The sequence below is a fragment of the Thermobia domestica genome, chromosome 2 (genome assembly GCF_964235325.1).
Source record: "Thermobia domestica chromosome 2, izTheDome1.hap1.1, whole genome shotgun sequence".
Taxonomy (NCBI): Eukaryota; Metazoa; Arthropoda; class Insecta; order Zygentoma; family Lepismatidae; genus Thermobia; species Thermobia domestica.
In genome coordinates, this window is record NC_137455.1 from 275,077,144 (window position 1) to 275,101,361 (window position 24,218).

Sequence of the window (24,218 nt, forward strand, 5' to 3'; positions counted from 1 at the left end):
CCTTTGACCGTTGCAGTTCCATATTTCTCTTGGAACATTTGGATTATCCATCCATTGTTCAATGAAATAATCGTTGAACATTTCGATTTTCTGGCCAGATGGACAGTCCTCCATGACGGTGAGCCAACCTTCATCGATCCTGCTTGTTGGTATTAATGCCAATGCACTACACATGCGAACATGATGGCGTACATCTTCATTGTGGAGGTATTCTTCGACGAGACCTATACTCTGAATCTTCCGCCAGATACTCTGGTTGAAATGGTAATGGCAGCCGGAAACCTGTGAATTGGGAAACACTGCACGCAACGCATTGATTGCAGCAAGTTCAAAATCTATTTTTAACACTCGAGGTTCGTTCTGGCCAGACCACGTTTTAAGAAATGTAAACAGTTGTTCGTATGTTCGCTCTGTTTTATCTGGCAACAATGCATACAAGACCGGTACAACCAGTGTCTTATCATGTGTGCTTCCTATGTCTGCATGTATGGTGTATAACTGGGAAAAATACTTACAGGAACTCTTGAACGTTCCGTCAAAAAACCATTGTTCGCTTTCCTTCAGTGCTGGTTTCAAACTCTCGTAACCAAAACACAGAATTCGTCCGTCTCCTTCCAGTGCGTCGTACTGTAAAAACGAGGTACCATCTTCAAACCGAATCATATAATCGGGAAAGCAGATATTTCTAGGAGTCGGTGCACCTTGATGTATGCCGAGTGATTTCCTTCTAACACCATTTAAACCCCCTTTCTTCTGATCATACGATGGTATGGAGGTTACTAGGTCCAGACCTTGATTAATTGGAACAGCCATTTCTTCTTTGAAGATAACAGACACTGGTGTAAGGATCTTGTCTCTTGCTCTCTTCTTGCAATTTGAAAGTCGCTTTCGTATCTCGCAAACTGCAACATCAGGTACACACTGATGATCTCTTTCCACAACTGCTATTTTATCTTCTGTCTTGGGCAGATTGAGCCTGCCATGGCAATTTACCTTCTGTCTGTTGATGCATAACTAAAATAATAATAATAATAAAAAAACATCAGCTTCTGAAATAAACAATTGAAATGTGTTTTCGCATATACGTACACACACATAAAAAAGCGTTTGCTCGGTTACAAATGTACAACATAAATTATTATTCATAAGTATCTTTTGTTTAAAAAATGAAACATAAAAACATGCGAATTTGTGTTATTACTTCCTTTTACGCAATTATATATGTGTAGATATTTGTTTAGGCAAAATATCACATGAAAGAAAGTTAATTTTTAAACACAGTAAAGCTCCGATTATCCGCGAGTACTTTTTTTTTAAGCCCTGCTGCAGCCGCCTACTATTATTTTTCATAAGTACTCGAGTCGCTGCGGGATGACAATCCGTACGCAGATATGTACTGTATGTTCTAATACATAAAAATAAATTGCATTGTAAAAATCAATATTTCCAATTTTCTGCTGTATTGTACATATTTTAAAAGTTTTATTATGTCTTGTTCGTACAATAAAACAGTGTTTATGCTGAAATATTTTTGGGTTATCGGAGATTTTCGCCATCTCTGGTGCCCTTGCTACCAAATTCCGCGGATAATTGGGGCTTTACTATATTAGAAGTACTAAAACAACGTGAAAAAATATTTATGCTTTAGAGAAGCAAGTATACTGTCCTCAGATAAAGATTAAAAGTAATACAGATACTGTTCTTGTAATTCAGATAAAGATTAAAAGTTACGAAATTTTCAAAATACCATCATACATGTAAGATATCATAAAGTAAGATATCATACATTATTGCATATTTTCGAGTGCCTTAGACGATCGGTGCCCAGTTTATGAAAACAACCACCAAGAAAACTAAGAATGTATTAAATCCACAATATAAGCCAACCTACTTCATTAAAAGAAACTAACATGTAATATGTAACATGTAAAACTACATGTAAGAAATAATACGAGTTTAGTTGATTTTGAGTTTAACGTTCCGTTCAGCATCGAGTCTATATGAGACGTGGGCCTACTTATTAACGTGGAATCCGAACCACATGAGCTCCCGCCGGGACGAAATAATACGAGTCTACACGTTTCCATTGTACAAATAATAATAATAATAATAATAATAATAATAATCGTTTTCAAGGGTTTACTCTTCCCGCAATTAGCCTTACAGTGTATCACAAGATGCTTCTCTTTATTTTTTGGTATCCGTTTATGACATTTGTAGCCAGAAAATGAACTACTAACATCAATAGATGTTACTATACAATATTTACGCAGTGGAGCTCGTGTCGAACTTCACCAACTAGAGCTAAGCATTCACTGAGTAGCAATACTCGTATCTCTTGTTTCTGAATTGATGTCGACACGATATTACAATGTCATTATTATTATCAGATTTCTCTTAACGTTTTGGTAATTGTGGGCATTTCTGCTCTGGTGATCGGTTTCTAACATTATTGGTCGTCTATAAATTAGGAATTCTTCCATCTTCTCATGCAAAAAGCCCTTCCGTTGCATAGGCATGTAAATGTATTGAAAATATAAACTAAAACTGGGTTTATTCCATGTTGTAAGCATACATCTGAAATAAAAACTTATAAAATGTGCTGAATATGCTCTTGAGTACTAATATATGCTCTAACCTTTGAAATATGCATTTATATGCACTACAAAGCTTCAAATTCGGACTATATTATTATTTCTAGAAACCCCTACCAAATTTAACAGAGATGCATACGAGCAAACAATGCATTTGCATAAAAATCCGATGTCTAGTCATATTATATGAAGCCTTCGCGCCCCCCCCCCAAAAAAAAGAAAAGAAATTAAGAACATAAAAAAAGGAAACATGAATTTTTACAGAAAATCCTAATTCTATTAATACGATACTTACCCATACTGTATGATCCCTGTTTTCTCTCTGCATGTAGTACTGGAACCCTGCATGAACTAAGAGACGATTACCTCTGCTAGTTGTTATAAACTCCATTTCTACGTTGAATCACTATGTTCACCCAACAACGAAAACACTAAAATTAAGGAATTAGACATCAAGGGCGATTCTTTTATACCCTATTTATCCCCCACCCTCCAATGACATGATTCACAGGTGTACCATGGCCATACGCACCTGCAGAGATAACTAAGCAGTAACAGGAAAAGAATAATCACAAAATAAAAGTTTATTTAACTCATCTTTCTATTTTTAAACAATGGGTTCCGACTTCATTAACAAAGTGCTTATTTTATTCTTTGCTCTGGAGAATGACTTTATTGTCCATACATTATTTCCGAAAATAGAGATCTTGATCAACTTAGCCGCAGAATGCTTTGAAAGTCGACCTGCAGAGACGATATCAATTTGGAGTGGAAACCAGTAACACATTTTAGTCTGTTTTCGCAAGATTATTTGTTTTTCTGAATTTTTATTTTCATGTACTTTAATTTGCTATTATTTTCGTTATTAGTTTTATTTTAGTTTTGTAATTATTTTCCTCTTCTTTATTATAACGTGTGTTTGTTAATTTTTCTTTTTTCTAGCTTCTCTAGTATTAATTGCAATTGTTCATATTTAACTTGTATTTGCTCTTTCTCTGTTCTTACTTAGTTCATACTTGTTCTGTCCTCCCTCCCCTTGTAGTGAAAGGAGTTTCAGGGTGAATCACGTGATTGCAGATGGACCGTGTGAAAATGCACCACACCTGCTGACTGATTAATGCGATAACCAGGACCGTGTGAAATTGCTCGATAATGAGCACCGTGCGAGATTGCACCGTGTGAAAATGCACGGAATCGATATTACTAGTGTCATATCCATAATTTTCGGGGTCGCTGAGATAAACAGTGACACTTTCGATCCTGTTTAAGTCCAAATTCATTACCGCAAGTTGGGGGAGTACATATATATATATATATATATATATATATATATATATATATATATATATATATAAAGTGATGGAAAATGGCCGATATTAGTGTCGAATCCATAGTTTTTTGGGTCGCTGAGATGAAGAGTAACACTTCCGATGGCGTTTAAATATAAATTCAGCGCCGTAACTTCATTGAGGGGGAAGGATCGATGCATAAAAAGGATCAAATATGACCGATATTAGTGTCGAATCCATAGTTTTTGGAGTCGCTGAGATGAACAGTAACACTTTCGATGCCCTTTAAATCCAAATTCAGCGCCGCACCTAGGGGGAGGGAGAAGGGATAAATACATAAAAATGATCGAAAAATGGCCGATATTAGTGTCGAATCCATAGTTTGGGGTCACTGAGATGAACAGTGACACTTCCGATGCCGTTTAAATCAAAATTCATCCCTCATCAGGACTCCTGAAGGGGAGAGTGACATGTAAAAGTAATTGAAACTAACATATTAGTGTCGAATTCATAGTTTTTGGGATTCCAATTCATTGGTGACAGTTTTGGTTTTCTTTATGTAGAAATGAAATATATTCTCCCTGTTCGAAGAACGGGTATTTTGCTAGTATTTAATAATAACGAACGGAAGTTTCACACGTTAATTTTTTTAAATATATTTCTCACTGCTCAAATTTACACTTGTGCGGTGTATAAGTATTTGTAAATAAGATCATCTCTCTTTCTGAGTTGTTTGAAAAATATACAAATAATGAAGAGGGATTTTTCACCAGAAATCAGAAAACTAAAAAATAAAATTAAAACCTGCTGCTTTTTGTACTTTCCGCTAGCGAAATACATTTTATATACGCTGCAGACACGTTACAGCAAATAAAATTAACATCCGCAGAAGAAATAGTTTTTAAATTAAATTTTCCGGTTTTTGCCGACATTTGCGAAAGATTTTTTAATGAGTTCAAAATTTCCGGCTCCATAATATATATATATATATATATATATATGATTTTATTTTTATTTATATTTATTTATCCATAATATATATTTGATTTTAACATACCGGTATTAACTAAAATGATTCTGGCCCCGTTATTATAACACTCTGTCATAAAGCGGAAACCGTAAGATTCCTTAAGATTTAAGTGGGTCTCTTCATAAATTAATTTTATTTTAGTAGCCATTCTATCACGGTGTTAACATTAAAGGAGTGGTGCTCATATATTTGTTGACACAAATTTCCCCTATTCTAATACAAGAAACATAAGCACTCAATGATCTTAACTGAAAACTAGTAAATATAAAATATTTTTCATTTTAAAAACATAATGTAATAAAATATTCGAAAATTTCATTTTTTTCAAATTTTCGGTTTTGTTCCAAGCTCGAGGAAAAAATGGCAAAAAACGGTAAAAAAAAAAAAAAAAAGTTAGCTATTTTCTTCGTCGAATTTTGTATGTATATGCTTCTGTACATTTGTAATTTCCAGTATACTATTGTAATTTTTCTTCTTACTTTCAATGAATTTCAAATAGCTTTGTGAGGTGAATTACCTCTCTCTTAGATTGTAATCCTAGTAACATTCTTCTTTGAAACTAATTTCGTTAAATGATTGGCTTTCTATAGTGGTTGGACCAATTACGGCCTGTCTTCTGTAAGCTTAAGATAATATACATTAATAACAATTTTGTGAGGTGAACACGGGGCGGGGACAAAATCCAGGAACTGTGAAAAGTTACTATGATATTATTTAACTGTGAAAGTAACTGATATTATTAGGATGCCCATATGATTCAATCCCTTGGATTTTGTACTGCACTCGGTGAAGTTCAGCTGTTTTTGATTTTTCATGTTTTTAGTAACATTCTTCCTTGAAACTAATCCCGCTAAATCAATAGCTGCAGCTTCCTATACTGTGTAGACCAATCATAACCCGCCTTTTGTAACTTTAAGAACATTTTCGTTTTAATAATAATTTTGTTGAATGAATTATCCCCTTAAAAATACCCTTATTATATGAAATTTCCCTTCAAATTGTAAGGCGAAACAGGAAAAGGCAAAACAGGAATTCCTGTTACGCCTTAAATCAAAGTTTGGTCTTGTTATGTTGGTAAAGATGCCAGGGGGCAGAAAAAGCTGGAAAACTTGTGTAAGGTAAAACAGGAAAAGGCGAAACAGGAAGACACCAGGAAAACATTGTCCCGGTGCAACAATTATTTATTGATTTTTAGAAAGGTCGACGTCTCGGTAAGGAGGAAAACATTATATACCATTCTTACAGGCTTTGGAATACCGAATAGATTAATCCTAGATTAGGCGCGTGGATGACAGGTGTCACCCAGTAATTTTTGTCTCAAATTTGCAACACTGTGTGTTGTATTCGGAGTCATGCCTTTCAGTAGCTGAACGTTAGTTGTTGATGTTTGTTGTGGCGGCAGTAGTAAACTTCTGTTTACTGTGTACAGTTTGTAAGAAATAAATTCTCTCTCCAGCAGCATGTTTGGGTGACAATTTTCAACCGCGCGCCTATATACGTAGCAAGTAAATTCAAAACGCCGGAAGACAGAGATGACAAATCGTTCGTTCTGCAGTGGCTTGACGAGGAAGAGAAGGAAAAAATGAAATGAAATCTTTGAGTTTTACGTCCCACGGTTATGCTGGTGGACGGTGATGATGAGTAATGAATGAAATGGTAGAATGAAGAAAGTGGGAGGAAACGGGAGAACCCCGAGAAAACCCACGCACACGGTGTTTGTCCACCACAAAGTTTACTTGGCGGAAGGAAGATAAGGAGTTGGAGGCATATTCTGACGAAAGTGATTATGAAATGTATCACTTCGACTGCAAATGACCACAACACTGAGTTGGAACAAGATAGCCCATTGTGTAATTTTTTGATCTAAAGGTATGTGCAGTTAATCCAGTTTGTATTCTGAAATTCAATACCAGTTCACCTAAATTGTCCCGAAGGGTGTTTTGAAGGATACCACCTGGGAAATGATTAAACCTCGTATACAACGCCTATGCTATTCCCCAAATTCGAGTTGAAATTTGGAAGAGGGGTAGACTCCTACTGTTACTTGGTATTGAGGAAGATGAAACAATCAACGTTGAGGAACCATCATGCTTCAGAGGACGTTGGCATGCTTATGGAAGAGGAGGAGACAAAACTAAAAGGAACGGGTGCTTGAAATGCAAGAGGTGGATGAGTGAAGGACATCTCAAAGACATTTGTGTAACATCCTCTGAATCAGCTTAGTAGTCAGAAAACAAAAGTTTGCTAAATTCCATACAACACAGTGTAAACCAAAACTATAACCTGTGATTAACATTTTATCTAAAGAAGCGTCATTTAAAGATGATTTTACTTATTCTAGGTACAATTTAATAGGTGGGTGACACTTGTCAACCACGCGAATAATGGTGCAACCCAAACGTACGCGCCTAACGCATGGTTAATAAGATATATTTAAATGAATTTCAAAGTAAGATCCGAGTAAAGAAATTCTTGTTCACGAGCTTTCACGTTGAGAATGGCCTGAAACAAGATGTGTTGTCCCCCATTATTATTTAACTTTGTTCTGGAGTATACTATAAGGAAAATCAAAGACAGCAATCAGGTCCTAAAGCTGAATAGTATTTACCAGGTTATGACGTACGCTGATGATGTAAATATAATACGGGATGATAGAACAACAGAAAGAAATGCAGAAATCTTAATTAAGCTTAGAGGGATAAGAGATTAGAAGTAAATGCAGAGAAAACTAAATGCATGGAAGTTCGTCGGGATCGTAACATGCACATAGCCAGAACAAAAATCCTACTGGGAAGATTTTAGGAGAACGGCAGTAAAAATATAGTTGGGGCCCGGCCTCCCTGGATCGTAATACTGCAAATTATGGATGCGTTAAAATACCAAATAATACTTTCGACAAAGTGGATACTTTCAAATATCTGGATCATTATTAAGAGACAAAAACATAATCACGAAGAAATTTGATGTCGACTGAAGGCAGGAATTTCGTGTTATTATTCATTAAAAACCTTTTGTCATAGCGAATTCTGTTGAAGAATTTGAAGCTCAAAATATATAAAACGATAATCATGCATGTTGTTTTGTATGGTTGCGAAAAATGGTCGCTTACTCTGAGGGAAGAACGTAAACTGAAGATATTCGAAAACAAGATCCTGAAACGAATATTCGGACCCAAGAGGAACGGGAATGGAAAATGGATTAAACTGCATAATTTATTCGGTTTACGAAACACTGAAAGTCATCAAGTCCAGGAGGCTCAGATGGGCAGGTCATGTAACCAGAATAGAAGAAAGCAGGAACGTTTTCAAAGTTTTAACTGGAAATTCAGTGACCATTAGGAAGATCGAGAGTAGATGGTACGACAATATTAAGATAGATCTCGCAGAGATAGGAATATAAAGAATAGAAATCAGATCAAGTTAGCTAAGGACAGAAATCAATCGATAGCTTTTGTGAACGCGGCATTGAACATCCTGTGTCCATAGAATATAAAGCTTATATTCAGTTTCATTTTGGTCGACAAAAATGTTATTACAGGAACTAAAAAGTTTTTCTCAAGTAATGAGGATTTGATGTTTTCACAGTTTAGCTATTTTCGTTGTTGAAACAATTCTGTTGCTTTTGATACAAAATTGCATATGTATTCGCGTATGTATTAGCGCCCTTTCAGTAGACTTGTCCACTGCCCTCGTTGGTATCCCAGCACGGGCCTGGACACAAGTGTTAACTTTCTGAGGTTTTTGAAATAAACAAATAGGAAACCTTACAACTTGAACGCACCTCGTATCAGTATACTGAGCACGAATCACCAAAATGACTGGCAGGATAGGAATAGATAGATCAAATTTTTGAGACGAACAGTTTTTTTTTCTACTGAACTATTATCGCTTTTTGTCTTGTTGCACTGAAAACGTTCTTATTCCTTTCTACACGATGATTCAAAAATCTCGTCACTCTCTACGAGTTATTATAAATTGCATTAACTATAAAGAAAGGAATAGAATATAAGGGGAGATCTTATCATATAACTTATATCAAATATATTTATTCCAGATACCTTAGAATACTCCAACACCAATTTCAATGTGGAACTCTCTGTAATATTTCTGGTGTCATTGATGTAAAGACGCGTCGAACTAAAACTTTCAAGATAAAACAAACGTACTATAGTTTGATGGATGGAAGCTACCTACTCTTTGATATTCACCCTCAGTTGTTATTTCAGGGCAGAATTTATAACCCCTTCCAATCAGTTCACCTGTAAAAATTTCACCCACATATTCTCTAACAGCAAATATAAAATGTGCTGGTGCACCATTATTATCAGTATCAAACATCTTTTTCTTCCCAGAGTAAAATTGTCCGCTTCAGTGGAGTAGGCTTACAAAATCGTTCTCGCAAATCTTTTTGAATGTCTTTTCATCGACTCGTCTGTGTATGATCGCTCGTAAGCCCACATGCTCACTACAGTACGTTCTTTTAGAGTATGTTTGTTTTATCTTGGCACATTTCTCGCCAATGCACTTCGTTTGCTTTTAAAGATTTCTCTGCTATCATTCACGTGAACATTTTAATCCAATAGACGTCTTATCGGGTTTGTCGTATGGGTGACGTTAGTTGTCAGCCAGCCCATCAAATTAGGTCATTGCTATTTGAAGTGCTTAGTTCCCACACGCGAACAAATGTGTTACAGTGATTTGTGAGTGGTGTGGCGTTTTGCTGTTTCCTAGTGTATTGTAACCGTGGCGTGGCAAGAACGAGTTGCAGACAAATCCATCCTTTAAGCGGGAAGTGTACCAAGAAAAAGTAAACGTACTCTGGACTGTGCGTTGAATCGTCAGTCATGGTTACATGTCATACCTACAATGAGAAATAACACCAATTATTAGGGGTCGATGGAACTTTTGGAACCCCTTGCTTAATATAAGCAAGTTATTGTGAACGTTTTACAGAAGGATTTTAATTTTCACTTTGTAAATATATACAAAATGTAATATACACAACATATTAGAGTTTACTGCAAGACGTGATCCTACAGCTATTCGTGGGATCTGAAACACAGGAGCTACCGCCGCGAATTGACCCCAGATCTTTCGCGACTAAAACGTGCACGCTACCTGCTATCTCAATGGAAGTACTTCACCACCAACAGCATGTTGTCATAGTGAAAAGTTACAAATGTGGTGAGTTCTCCATTCCTACCCATACAGAAAACAGATTACGATCATGTGCTATTCAACGCTCCGTTACTACTAAACCACGGGTGAGGTTAAATTTACATTGAGGTTGTACCACCTGATCGTGACGTAGTCACGTAGTATTAATCCACTTTGCACGCACTATTTTATTGATAAAAGAAAGATATTTACTTACGCGACGAAACATAGTTGAGCGAGTGTCAGCGAGCGAAGGGGTTAGAAGCGCCGCAGGGCTCGTTTTATTCCATATTTATTAAAATTCATAGAAAAGCATCCTTCCCTTCACGCATATTTTCGAAATACACTCAGCCCTAGCCAGGAGCGGGCTACGTTTGGCAACATCGCACGGAAACAAATGAATGCTGAATTGCATTCTAACCTGTTCCTCCTCCTCCTCCTCCTACTACTACTACTACTATTACTTCTTCTTCTTCTTTCTCTATGGATCTGTATAGTACAGGGGCAAACTTATTTTAATGAAAGAAGTTTAATGAAAATTTTAAAAAATAATCGTTAAATCACTTTTTGAATATTATTTTTAATCTTATTTTAACGACAGAAGTGTTATATTTTAAAAAAACAATAATAAAGAAACTTTCCTTAGGCAGGGTTTGAACCCACGCCAACGATTTTCCTTACTAACATGTTGCGCTAGCTCACTCGGCTACGAAGGCCGACAGCATCTAACGTTTACTTTGTGCTATATGTAGGTGATGTGATGTCACCAACAGGATCGCGATATAGACGTAATTTATTTTTCCTACATTGTTGCCAAGCGTAACCCGTTCGCAATGCCTTATGACTAGAGTTCAGTGTATTTCGAAAATACGCTCCCTTTACAGCCGACACACCGCCATAATACCACGCGACACTACGTCAAGATCAGTTGGTGCAACTTCAATGTAAATTTAACCATACCCACTAACCACAAAGACAACAGATGAAAATTGTGTAACGTTCAGTTCTGCCAACTTATTAAACAGAAATGGCAGGCATTTCAGAAGTTGCATTTTTTATGGGACACCCTTATAAGCACATAAAGAACAAATACTAAAACCACTTGTTAAGCATTTCCTACCAACAATTGTCTGTAACACGTAGAAATCATTCGTTAGAATTGAGAATGTTTGGTATAGCTCGGCAATCTTGACAACTGCTAACAGCAGGATAAACAAACAATTATAATAATTTCCCAAGATAATTACATCATAATATGTTTGAGGGTAATAGTGTAAAAGGAGTGGACAAGCAATTTTGAATAAAGAAAAGTCAATACCAGGCACGTAGCTCGGGGGGGGGGTCCGGACCCCCCCCCCTTCCAGACCAGAAATGAAAAAAATTAAGGATGAAATGCACGGAGAAAAATGCATAATCCAGTCGGCATGTAAATGCTGTTTTTACCAGGTTACGCGCGTCACCACATTAAGTAATGTTGTTTCATCAGTAGTACGATCTACACCACCGTCCAGCGAAAATTTTGTATTGTGGGACCACCATTTCAAATCTAGAACTAACGCCATACCCATTCCGACGGTGGTAGCTTAGGTATATAATGTTGTTACTACCTTCCTACGAGTGTCCCCTCTTGGTTCTTTCTAAATCTGTGATTCCCTACCTTACGAGAGTAATAGTTTTTAACACGAGATCAATCATGTGAATAAAATTATCTAATCACAGCGAGTCCAGTTCGACGCCGAACTCCAGACTTGGCATGGTGTTCCCACCTGCTGTACTTTTATACATGAAATTACATTACTTAAGGAGCGCACCCGCGTAAATACGATGTATCTACACGGAAATCCTAGTCCTTTTTTTCTCAGTGTGAGAAAAAGGAAGATCAGCGTTAAAAATAAATAAAATACGGGAAGCTTTTGGTTACTCTTTCTTATGAGTAGGTTTGTATTATTTGAAATACATGGTGGCGAGGTGAGCGAAATATCTTGGAAGAGTCAGGGAACTTGAAATTTCTTGAAAAATTACGGAATTCTCAGAATTTCTGCTGCTTGTAAGGGAGATTTTAAGCGTCCAAAAGCATAATGCCGTTGTGTAACAGCATGGACATTTTTTATCAGTTTTCCGTCATCGCATCCTTGCAGTATTAAACATATTTCAAAAACAATTTTGTACTGCTCCTTTGTTAATCTGTCATTTGGAACAGACAGTAGTTGACGAAATAATAAAAACAAAAATTATCTGTTAACATTTGGTTCAACACAGAAAGGAACGCAGACATTGTAAAATATTTTACAAGACATTATTGAGCATGTACTTTTCATAATAGTTGAGGTCATAATGAAAGGAAAGTTGTTATATTTGAATGAACAGAGAAACAACTTAAATATTGTAAAATCTTTTTCAATACGTTTTTTTACTCTTTCACTCGAGATTTCTTCATAGTTTATTATTAAAATACTTACCAACATATCCTAATTTTATTGTCCTAACAAACCAATATATGTTGATAGTAAAGTAATTAGTTTAGATTGATCGAGCTCCTCGGCCTTCAGAATTTCATGTCACCCCCCCCCCCCAGATTACGAAATCCTGGCTAAAAGAACCAATATATGTTCCAGTAAAATAGTTTAGAATGGTCGAGCCCCTCGTGTGGTGACCACAGTATTTCATGTGACGGACCCCCCCCCCCCTTCACGAAATCCGAGCTACGTGCCTGGTCAATACTTAAAAAAATACAAGTATTGTTGTAAAAATATTCTTTTATAACCATAGCAGCACTTCATTCTTTTATTTCCATTTTCTTCGGGCTTACACTTAACACTTTCTTTAAAATTTCCTTATTTTCTCATCTTCCATAATCCTCTACACATACACATTAGCATCCCTCTACTTCATCGTTCTCTGTCCCTCTTTTTTCTGATAATAACAATTTTTTTGGTAAAGTATCGCAGCAAAATGTTCGGGATTGAAAGAATACCAAAGCGTTTGCGTCGTGAAATACGAAGGATTTTTTTAGAATTCTTCCCACCCTTCATTTCATCATTATCCACTAGCAAGTTACTTGATTAAGTATCGCAGCAAAACCTTTGGCATTAAAGGAATTCCAAAGGGTTTGCTAAGTGAAATATCAAGGAATTTGTTAGACTCTGGTTCTCCAGCGTAAGATCGTATGGTGCACATGATCTTACGTCACTCTCCAGTCAAAAGTAGGCCCTCACAGTGGTAGAGACCTTGACGAGGTTGTGGGGCTTTCAACCAACTTCTGCCTGTACCAACTTTTTTAATTTTCTATGAATAAAAAATAATATATTGTTCTTTTCTTTGCAGGTGTACAAAAAGTCCAGAGATATTTTAAGCAGATATTACTTGTAGATGTTACAACTGCATACAGCAAACCTCAAACTACTATGCTCGTCAGATACACCAGGGGAAGACATTAGCAGAAGTAAGTGCTCTAACATTTTTGTCTAGAATTGACCACTCTTAATTCACAGAGTGAAATGTTCAGAAAATCTCGCTTTCGGAATGGGAAGACTTTGTTACCTAGATTTCTGGCAGAGAGCAAAATCTTGGAAGCAAATATACATATAGCCCAAATCATGTGTCAACTACAGTTTGTGAGAAGCCATTTAGTTTGTTCTCAAACTGGTTTAAAAAAAAAAAAAAAAAAAAGGTATTCATAAAATCATTAGTTTCGTATGTTAGCAACACTGATAAAAATGTTTCGTAGGTGGTAGCACCGTTCTCCAAGTCATCTTGATTCTAGTGCGATGAAACACGGCCGACTCCATGGGTTATTGTCCCTTCGCCTTCAATCAGTCCATGGTTGAAAATATCGTTTTGAAGTAGATAAATAGCATTCTCTACACCGGTAGTTCTCAACCTAATTCCTATCACAATTCCCATTTTATTACATCCTCTTGCCCTTATAACTTCCGGTTTGTAATAAACTTGTGTGGGATTTTTAATATACCTATTGCGGAAATCTCACGATATCCATCTATTTCTATAATAGTAGAATCCATGTCTTCTATATAGTGAATACAGTAACTTACCTAAAATCGAATGGATTAAAACCAAATTTAGTCATTTCATTCATATTACAAACATCAAATCCGGTCTATCACACTGTTTCAAAATGGAGGCCGTTTAAAAATTTTACAACTTTATAACTGACTTAATTTTGGGTCTTACAATAAAAAAATAAAATGATTAGCTGATAGAATTATCGTGGAACAAGTCCTTTTTTTTTTTTTAACGAAGATTTGGACAAGTTCTGACTGAAGAGGAGAGAAGAATATCCTGATCTGGTATCTTCTGTTTTAAAAGTAATTATTCTACTTGCTACCTCGTATCTGTGCAAAAGTGGTTTTTCTTCCCTGGTAAGCATTAAAACAAAGACAAAAAATCGCTTATTAGTTGAAAATGACTCGATAATGTGCGTCACGAAGATTGCCGCACTAGTGAAATCACACCATGCTCAGGTATCTCATTAGCTTTCAATTTTAATTGTATTTCAATATGCAGGTTTTGTTGCACTTGTATTTTTGTCGTATTTCAATATGCAGTTCTCAGTAGTTTCATATCGTACCTCTTTCATTTAAATTGATTTTTAAACAACTCTGCACCTTTTGGAAATGTTACTAGACCTATTTCTTGCTGTTCTTAACAGTATGTATAAAAATAAAAATATGCCTGTCAGAACAAAATTCAAAATAATTTTAAAATATTTTCCAGTATTAGAGTCTAATTATATTTACCTCTTCCGCTTATCTTCGCGATCTCCATGAAAATCCCTTGCGACTTCTGGTTGAGAAATCCTGCTCTACACTGTTGTGCAACATTATTTGCGCCTTTTTTTTTTTTTTTTTCTAGCGTGTAATACATTTTTATAGAAAATCGAGATATACGGGCGATGCTGTAGGCTTTTCTTGGAACAGCCCCAGTGTAACTTCCAATTTTTTCCACAACTCACTAATTTATCAGTTGCCAAAAACGGCCGGAGTGCTAAGGACGTCCACGCCATATGAGAGCGAAGTGTTACTCGTTTTCTCTCGTGCAAGGGGATACATAGCCACAGATATCCAAAGGGAAATGGAGCCGATGTATGGGGACAAGTGTTTAGCAGTACGACATGCGCAATGGTGGTGTAAGGAGTTTGAAAATGAACGAGTAAGTGTCCAGGACAATGAGCAGCGATCGGACCGACCTGGTTCCTCGCTAACACCGGACAATATTACGCGTATTAACGTGGCAAACAAAACATCGCCGAACTTCACTCTTACGGATAGGAGATTATGGAGCATCCCCCTTGTCCAAACCAAGCCCCCTGTGATTACCATCTGTTTGGTTCATTCACGAGTTCCTAGCAAGATAGACATTCACGAACGACACTGAAGTGCTGAATGATGTTCGTCATTGGTTCCGTGATTAGTCGGCTGCCTTCTACGAAGCAGGCGTCGAGAGACATGTGGTAAGGTGGGACAAATGCCTCTATAGACATAATGAATGCGTGGGAAGATAGATAAAGGTGCATAGAACAATATTGTTTTCGTTTATGACTTGTAACCCAGCAATAAATCAATAGGCGCAAAAACTTTTCAATTTTTCCTCTCACAAGAAAGGAACTGAGAGCAAAATATAAGCTGTGTGCTACGGCTAAGGCTAATGAATGATTCATCTGCTGTAATTCTGCCTGAGACAAGAAATTACATGTCTCCTTTCCAGGATCAAGATCCAATAATAACAATGGAGCAGTTATTCCACCCACTGAAAAGAAAAAAATACGAAAAAAACCGCAATCGATGGAGTTTAAAAAAATAAAATTTTAAGTTCTCGTCAAACTCGCATTAGAATATTACAGAAAAAATGTTTCAACTACAAAACAAAATAACAATGATCTCCTCCACTTCCTCACCTTCAAAAAAGTAAACTGGTATAACTAGAAAACACAAATTTGTGGGGTACTTACTGCTCTCCAGCAACAAATTCACATCGAAAAGTTGTGAAAACTTATTCTAAAAATTAAGTATCTCAAATATGAAACACTACTTTTGTTACCAATTGGTCCCATTGTTATCTTTGCCTCTATTAAGACGCTTTACTAAAGGACTAAAACATTCATACCGGATATATGACGAAGATCAACAGTTTAGTAGTGATAATATTTATGTTTGCTAAGATGTCATTCAGGAGGTATATCTTCCAACGAGATTGAGAAACCATCTCTTAAAACTTGGAACAATGGAGTTTTGGGCGTTCTGCGACACTAGTTCCGTGTTGAGGTAGACAACGTGAGTTGAAAGAAGTACTTTTTTTTTTTTTTTTTTACTTCTATTCGATAACCAAATTTAAACACCACTGGAAATCTGCAGAATTCCTTAAAACTGCCAGAGGTGCCATCTGTGAAATCTGATCAATTTGCTTTCTTGATAGACGAGTGAGTGACGATTGACTTCGACTATGTCCAAAACTTCGTGGAGTCCATAACCAGATTGTTGTCGTTATTTGGTTTGACGAGGGTCTCACTTCATATTGCATACTTTAGAGATATCTTAATTTCTGTCCAGTAAGTTTAGAAATGAATTGATACAGATATTATAAAAATACGGATTATTCTGTGAGTGTAATTTGAAACATTTGAAAATATAGAATATTTGCAAATAAGAGATTTTTTACGTGTTCATGTATTTCTGTCCATTGTTTTTCGCATGTAAGAGTGGTAGTGTCTCAGTACAATCTCTTTTGCGTAAAAGATAGGAAAATATCAAGTTAATATTTTGAAGCGAAAAGATGACTCATGATATACCTTGTTCTAAATATTCATTTAATTAATATTTAATATATTACGCATTTTTTTTAACAATACATATAATATTAACCCTTTCGCTGCGGAATTAAATTTTCGGGTGATTCCTGGAAAAGGGACAATTAAGCAGCCAAACAATGAAATTTACTCTCATCACCTGACACATCTGAATCAGGCAAAAATGTGGCTATTTGACTGTCGCTGATTGTCTTACTGTTGTCCGGCATTGTACTTGGCTATCCTCAAATCAGCAAACAATCACAACAAAATTCGTATTTATTTGTGCTTAATTGCTGTTTCAAGAAATCGCTGCCAGTTGGCAGCACAATGCAACGCATTATCACTACCACATGTTCCGTACACAATGAGCGACTGAAATCGAATATTGTAACGAAGTATAAACAAAAGTAAATGTTGTGGATTAAAGTCGATTTCAGCAGCGAAAGGCAAAAATTCTCAGATCAACTAAAGCCGACTTTCGCAACGAAAGAGTTAAATAAGGTTTACAATGAGCTTCGTTTAAAAATTTAAGCTATGAATTGTGCTTGTGCTTCGGTAGCTCCTCTTTTAAATCCACAAACGATCATTTTCTATAAGTTATAGGTTGTTTTTAAAGCTAGTAAGTAGTTCATAATTTCTAGTAGCAGCAGTGGAATAAGGAATTAATCTTATTTACGGAGCACAGTATATTGAGACGCGCAGTGACTTTTTAAATCTGGCCATCCATTTCTAACAATATTTAGGTATTATTGTATGTTAGACTATTAATAACCAGAATAATTCTGAAAAAGACAAACTATCTTCTAAGTTACACAACAAAAATCTAACTAGAGTAACAAAAGTTAAAAATTTATTTTATGCTTTGGTCTTTTTTCCACTTTACAGACTAGCCTTAAATTTCAGTAGTAAATTAACAAAAAATATAATCTTAAATTGAACTGAAACAAATCAACATATTTAATATTAAACATGTTTTCTTCAATTTGATAACGGGCATATTTTATGCATAATTAGTATTCACTAACTTCATTACCAATATCAATATTTAAATAATCTTATCGTAGACTGAATTATCATTGACACAAGATTATTTAAGTCAACAGAGTAATAGCAAATGATTACATTAATTTTAAAGGTTGCGAATAATAAAATGCATTTTAAATACTAAATGAAAAGAAAATTATCTGAAACTTGATTCAGAACATATGACAGCGAGAAACTGAATCACATTTCCCACTACACTCATCAGAACACTTGCAACCTGAGTATTCAATAAAAATCTCAAGGGTGGTAACTCACTCCAAACAACTATTCTTATAAACAACTTTAATGCCATTATCTTGCTATTTATCACACACATATTATGGCATAGATCCAGTTTTACTTTTCGTTTCAACTCTTACAACTTTTATATTTATCAAGCACATTGTTCTACATTGAATTAAAAAATTCGTGGTTTGTTTTAACTGAGCATAATATATCATTATTTCGGACGTGATGTTTGAAGCACAGCTGAATCGAAAGATACAGACCAATTCCATACGAGCCAAAACTTAGACTTACAATAATAATATAACGTTTTCAATACTAATACAACATCATACAATTAAATATTATTTAATTTATTTCACTCCTTGCTGTGCCGACAAAACTATTAAATGTACAATGTATTAATTATATCAATAATGAAACAAAGGGTTGAATTAAAATTATGAACTAATCAAATCATTAAATCAGCACAGCGCAACAAAAAATTCCATGAACTAAGATTCTCGTTTTGACATCCATATATATGAAAAACGCTGCTAATAACAAAGTACTTCAACATTTTCTCTTCAAACAAATGCAGCCATCAGAGCACAATATCCATGAATAAATATTTCCTTACTAATTATATAGGTAACGTAAATTAAAGAATATAGATATACATTCAAATGCAATCACACATAATACCAGAGATCATTTAGTAGATGTCCCCAGTAAATCAAAGTATCCGCAAAAGAAAAGTCAATGCAACTTTAAAAGTAATGACTTATTTATAGCGTACTTTCATTTAGAATCTTACGCTTAAAGCTAATAATATCTCATGACAATATTAACTATTCATAAACAAATTCATAACATATTAAGAAAGATATTAAAAACAGAAATTGTTATATAAACATCAGTGGAGATTGAATCCGATATTTTAAAAGAAAAAGCTACACATGTGTTTTGTCCTTTAAAAAAAAATCTTTAGGTACTATCTCCGAGAAGATAGTAACAATCATACAATTACAGTTGATTTAAAAAATAAAAAAAGAAAGAAAAATCTTATAACTTAATGAAGTACTTGGGACTTAATGAACAATACAAAACAGAACAAACATTTTTAGCAGTCAATGAACAACTTTCTACAAGTAATTATCACAGCCCACATTGTCTCTTAAACTCTTACAATTCCACTTTTATAACACAGCCTTCAGAGAACAGCAGACACAACAATAAATAAAACAAGAGAAGAGTAATAAAGGACATGTGAAAAATCTTCCTTCACATGAGATACTTCAATGCTTTAAAAATGAACACAATTTATACAATCTAATACTGAGTGGGAATTCATGAATATGACTTGAAATTATAATTGTATTTTTAAAAGTCCGAATATATATGCGCGATAGCGCTGATTTGAGAGGCAGGGAAATATCCTTAATGCGCAAGTTATTAAAAGTAAGTTAATGTTTTCAATAAACTGTACATTAAAAATATTTCACTATCTGTCAAACCAATCTATGTATCGCTAATTAAACTGATTCATAATTCTTTCAATTGCTTTGATCGATTCTTCTCGTGCTTTTGGGTACTTCCAACATACATATATTTAGTTTACTCTCATTAATACATAGAACTCAAGTTTTAAAATAGATCTTTATTTACAGTAGTAATTAATATAAATGAAACGTATACTTAAAAGCGCAGATGGAGTCGCCGTCATTTGTTCTCAAATGCGTAAGCATCTGAGTAACATGCAAACCATGACCACCACTAGCATCTGTTCCAGCTTTCCTTTCCATACGAATCTGTATTGACTGTCAAGCCTCACCACTAGCATACAGCCTAATGCAATATCCTGCTCAACGTGCTTTTTGGTCTCGTTGTACGAATCGAATGCTGTGCCTCTTCGTCCATATGGCAGTCTTCTTCAGCCTTCATCTGCCTTTCGGTCAATATCTGTGTTACCTTCTGCTTTACTTGGCGAAGTGTCTGGTTCCACTGATGACCTGTTACTTCTGTCTATACTCCGTCGCTGCTCAGTTCTAAGAGAAAATGATACCTTTTTACCTGTAAACCTGGAACAAAATTATACAATGAAATTAATGAACTAAAAGTAAATATATAAATGTGCATTATTAGTACATTGACCAATAAACAACGTGTAAAATTTAATAAAGAAACAATTCTATATCTTAATTTCTTGGCATGATTAATGTTTCAGAATTAAAATGATCTATTGCAAAATCAGTAACACATTAATAATAGAGAAAAAAAATATTGAGATAATAAAGATATATTCAAAAATTTCGAAAGAACAAAAGTTACATTTAATAAAACATTACAGTTTCAATATCACAGCACTGCGAGCGGTGATGATATTTAATGAGAAAAGCAAAAGGCTAATACTCACCGCAAAAGATATATAGCAGAGTTTTCCTCTACATGTAACAAGTAGCGCTTTGGGAAAAAACTTCTTCCTTCGTCGGCTTGCTTAAAATTCAAAAAGGATTTAAAACATGAAGCAGAATTTGGAAGGGTAAAACAAAAATTCTTTTTGAATTTTAAACAAGCCAAAGAAGGAAGAGGATATTTCCAAAAGCGCTACTTGTTACATGTAGAAGAAAACTCTACTATATATCTTTTGCGGTGAGCATTAGCCTTTTTGCTTTTTTCATTACGGTTTCAAATTTTTATTTTCCACCTTTCCTGCAAACTTGATTATTCTTTTCGTGGGTAAATTATTGTTTTCGCCCAATTCAGTTCTCAATATCTGCTGGACTACTACCATATAAACTAAACAAATTCTGGAATCTTGTTATTTTACTACCTTCTTGCTAGCTGGACTGACTAATTTCATATGATCTTTTTGTCCCTCTTAAGCATCAAGCCCATATGAGAAGGGACTTATTGTTTGAAGTGAAATTCGAACCACTACTTGGTTTCTTGTTCGTGGCGGGTAAATTGAGCAGGGTATCATGTACATAGTCTTCTTAGCTGCAGTTCTCATCTCGTTAATTTGACGTCAAGAAACTGAAGTACAAGGTGGAAAGCTACGTGTGTCCTCAATAAACGAGTTTCAATATTTGAGCATGTTAAACATCCTGTAAACATTTCTTGGGTAATTCGCAGAATTATCAATTATTCTAATTTACTTAGTTTTTTTTTTTTTTTTTTTTTTTTGAATGGGGTTTTATACTTTTGTTAGCACTTACTTGGAGAAACTATTGTCGAACATTAGAATATACAGTCCACTTCGAAACACCTTAATCTTTCCTCGAATAGGGTGAATATGCGAATTAACTCTTGTGGTAGGTACAAGAACCTTCGAATGAAGAGTTGGAACGTCAGTATCCTTTTTGTATATAATCGCAAATGCTATGCTCTGTAAAGTAAACATAAATATAATTATAATGAGTCAAAACTGTTTAACATTAACATTTAATTAAACAAATGCGGAATGCATATATTTAAATATCAAAAGAATTCACCTATATCTACAAATTCTCAATTTGTAATGTCTCGGTAACGTTCTCAGAATTAGAGCAAAAATTTCACAATAAATGAACTTTATTAGAGTATGTTTGTTTTATCTTGGCACACTTCCCGCCAGTGCACTTGGTTGGCTTTTAAAGTATTTTCTGCTAGCACTCACGTGAACGTTTTAATCCAATAGACGCCTTATTGGCTTTGTCGTGTAGGTGACGTTAGTTGCCAACCAGCCCATCAAATGAGGTCGTTGGTGTTTGGCAGGTATTTGAAGTGCTCAGCTGCCGCACGCGAACAAGTGTGTTACAGTGATTTCTGAGTGGTATCGCGTTTTGCTGTGCTTCTTAGCGTATTATAACTGTCAACTTAACCGTGGTGTGGCAACAATGCGTTGCAGACAGATAAATCCTTAGGCTGGAAGCGTGCCAAGAAAAAATAAAAGTACTCTAAACAGGAGCTAATTGTTACTTGCCTTTGCCGAATAAAACATTACCAAAACTTTCTTATTGAAAATCATACGGTATTTCGCATCATTACCGTAATTGCATTTTCACAAATTTAAATTCTGGAAACTGAAACACTATTATTATACAATAAATCCATATTCATATTATTTGAAACGTGTGATGGAATTCTAGATTCAGAGCCAAGAAGTAAACTTACTTGAAGATAATAAAAATAAATAGAAAAATAAATCAACTATATAATTAAAATAAATGGCAGGCTTCTGCATAACAAATCACTCTAATTTATACTATAATAAATCAATAAATGTTTGATGTCCTTTAAATATTATAAGCTCTCTCTGATAAAAATCGGCGCAGTTTCTACCTGTGACAAACTTCTTTCTACCGTTTAGATGGAGAATATGTATTAAGTATTCATAAACACATCAAGCATTGTTGCTTGTAAGTCATATGTGGAAGAAAACGATGATTTCGAGAAAATATATCTGACCGGTCAAATCATTATGCCCAACTACTACTTTTTGAACGAAGTTGTTAGGTTTAGATACAAAGCAAAGGAAACAGCAGAACCACTTGCCAGACGGTGAGAGAGATCTCATTCGATTAGTCAATGTAATGCTTGTGCGCAGAGTGAGGAAGGGCAGTGATATATCAGAGCTGGATAGGGGCCAGAGTATGATGCTCAGAAGGCTGGGAACAAGCATCTCGGTAACAGAGTGACTTGTCGCGTGTTCGTCACCTGTCGTGGTTATTGTTTTCTAAGGGTGGGTGAAACCACCACCAAATCACATGACATGGGGCGGTCACATCTCATTAAATATGTCGGACATCATCGACTGTCGTGGTTTATAGAACAGACTAAGGTGCAAACTGTGGCACAATTATCAGCAGAGTTTAACAAGTGTTAGATATGGACCTTTACAGCCGACGTATTACACGTGTACCAATGTTAACCGTACGTCACCAACGATAACGACTAAAATCAGCACGTGCCCATCGTCATTAGACCGCCGAGCAATTGCATGATGTTGCATGATCCAGTAAATGAAGATACTGTCTTTATACATCTATGGCCGGATCAGAATCTGTCATCTTCCGGAGGAACAGCTGCTCGAGACGTGGATGATAGGATGACAACCGGCCGGTAATGGTTCCATTATGATTTGGGAAACCTTCACATGGCCACCCATGGGCACGGTACTGTATGTTGGAGGGTACTATGAGAGCTCCTATCAGATTCTTGTCCGCAGTATTTCCGGCTAGCAATGGCATGTTTCAGCAGGACAACGCTCCTTGTCACAATCCCAATGTTTTGCTGCAGTGCTTCGTAGAGTACATTGGTGAATTTCAACTGCTGCGATAGCCTGAAAAATTCACCCGATCTTGACCCAATTGAGCACCCTTGGGATGTCACTGAACGCCAGATCCGAGCGCATCGACTCCCTTCGCGGAATTTACAAGAATTAAATGTGTGTACAATGTGATGTGACATGTCTAATGCTGCTGTCCTGCGAACCAACGATGGAAATACCAGATATCAGGTAAATGGTCATAATGTTTTGGCTAATCAGTGCATATTACTATATAAATTACAAGTATTACTACTAGTATCTTGTGGATCACTGTTAGGATAAATTATATATTATACAAGATAAGTCAAAATGATGGACCGATTTCAGAAATTTAATCTCGAAAATCTAATAACATATGATATTATGAGACATGTGCTAAGAAAAAGTTTTCTTCAAACATATCACAAGTGTTCTATGTGAGCACCTCGCGTACCATGGCGCACATCAAACCGACAGTCTATCTCCTGCCAAAACCTTTTGCAGCACGCTGCTGACTCTTAGCCGTTGAAAGTGGGAACTAAACTTGGAAAGTTAATCTTTCGAAGCGCATGTTTGACAATAATATATGTTTATTAGATTTCACAAAGTAAATTTCTGAAATTGGGTAAATCATTTTGACTTGTTCTGTATACACATATATACAATCCGTTACGTAACAGTATATATTTTTTACATTGAGTACATAAATAAATAAATACTCTATTCCAGCAGAATTAAAATTATCTTTTGTATTAGAGTGACAACGAATGATATAATTTTTAACGCCAGTTAGAATTAGTTTTTTT

General features: G+C 35.4%; 1 protein-coding gene across 1 annotated transcript in view; it reads right to left on the reverse strand.

Annotated features, from left to right (window-relative positions):
- Window positions 1-16,416: 16,416 nt before the first annotated feature.
- Window positions 16,417-24,218, reverse strand: part of LOC145678504 (uncharacterized) — a 278,047-nt gene continuing 270,245 nt past the window's right edge. The window contains exons 17-18 of the mRNA XM_081748724.1: window positions 21,341-21,510; window positions 16,417-20,203 (exon numbers count right to left, since the gene is read on the reverse strand). Coding sequence (XP_081604850.1) covers window positions 20,056-20,203; window positions 21,341-21,510 — 318 coding nt within the window. The 3' untranslated portion in view covers window positions 16,417-20,055. The remainder of the gene's footprint in view (window positions 20,204-21,340; window positions 21,511-24,218) is intronic.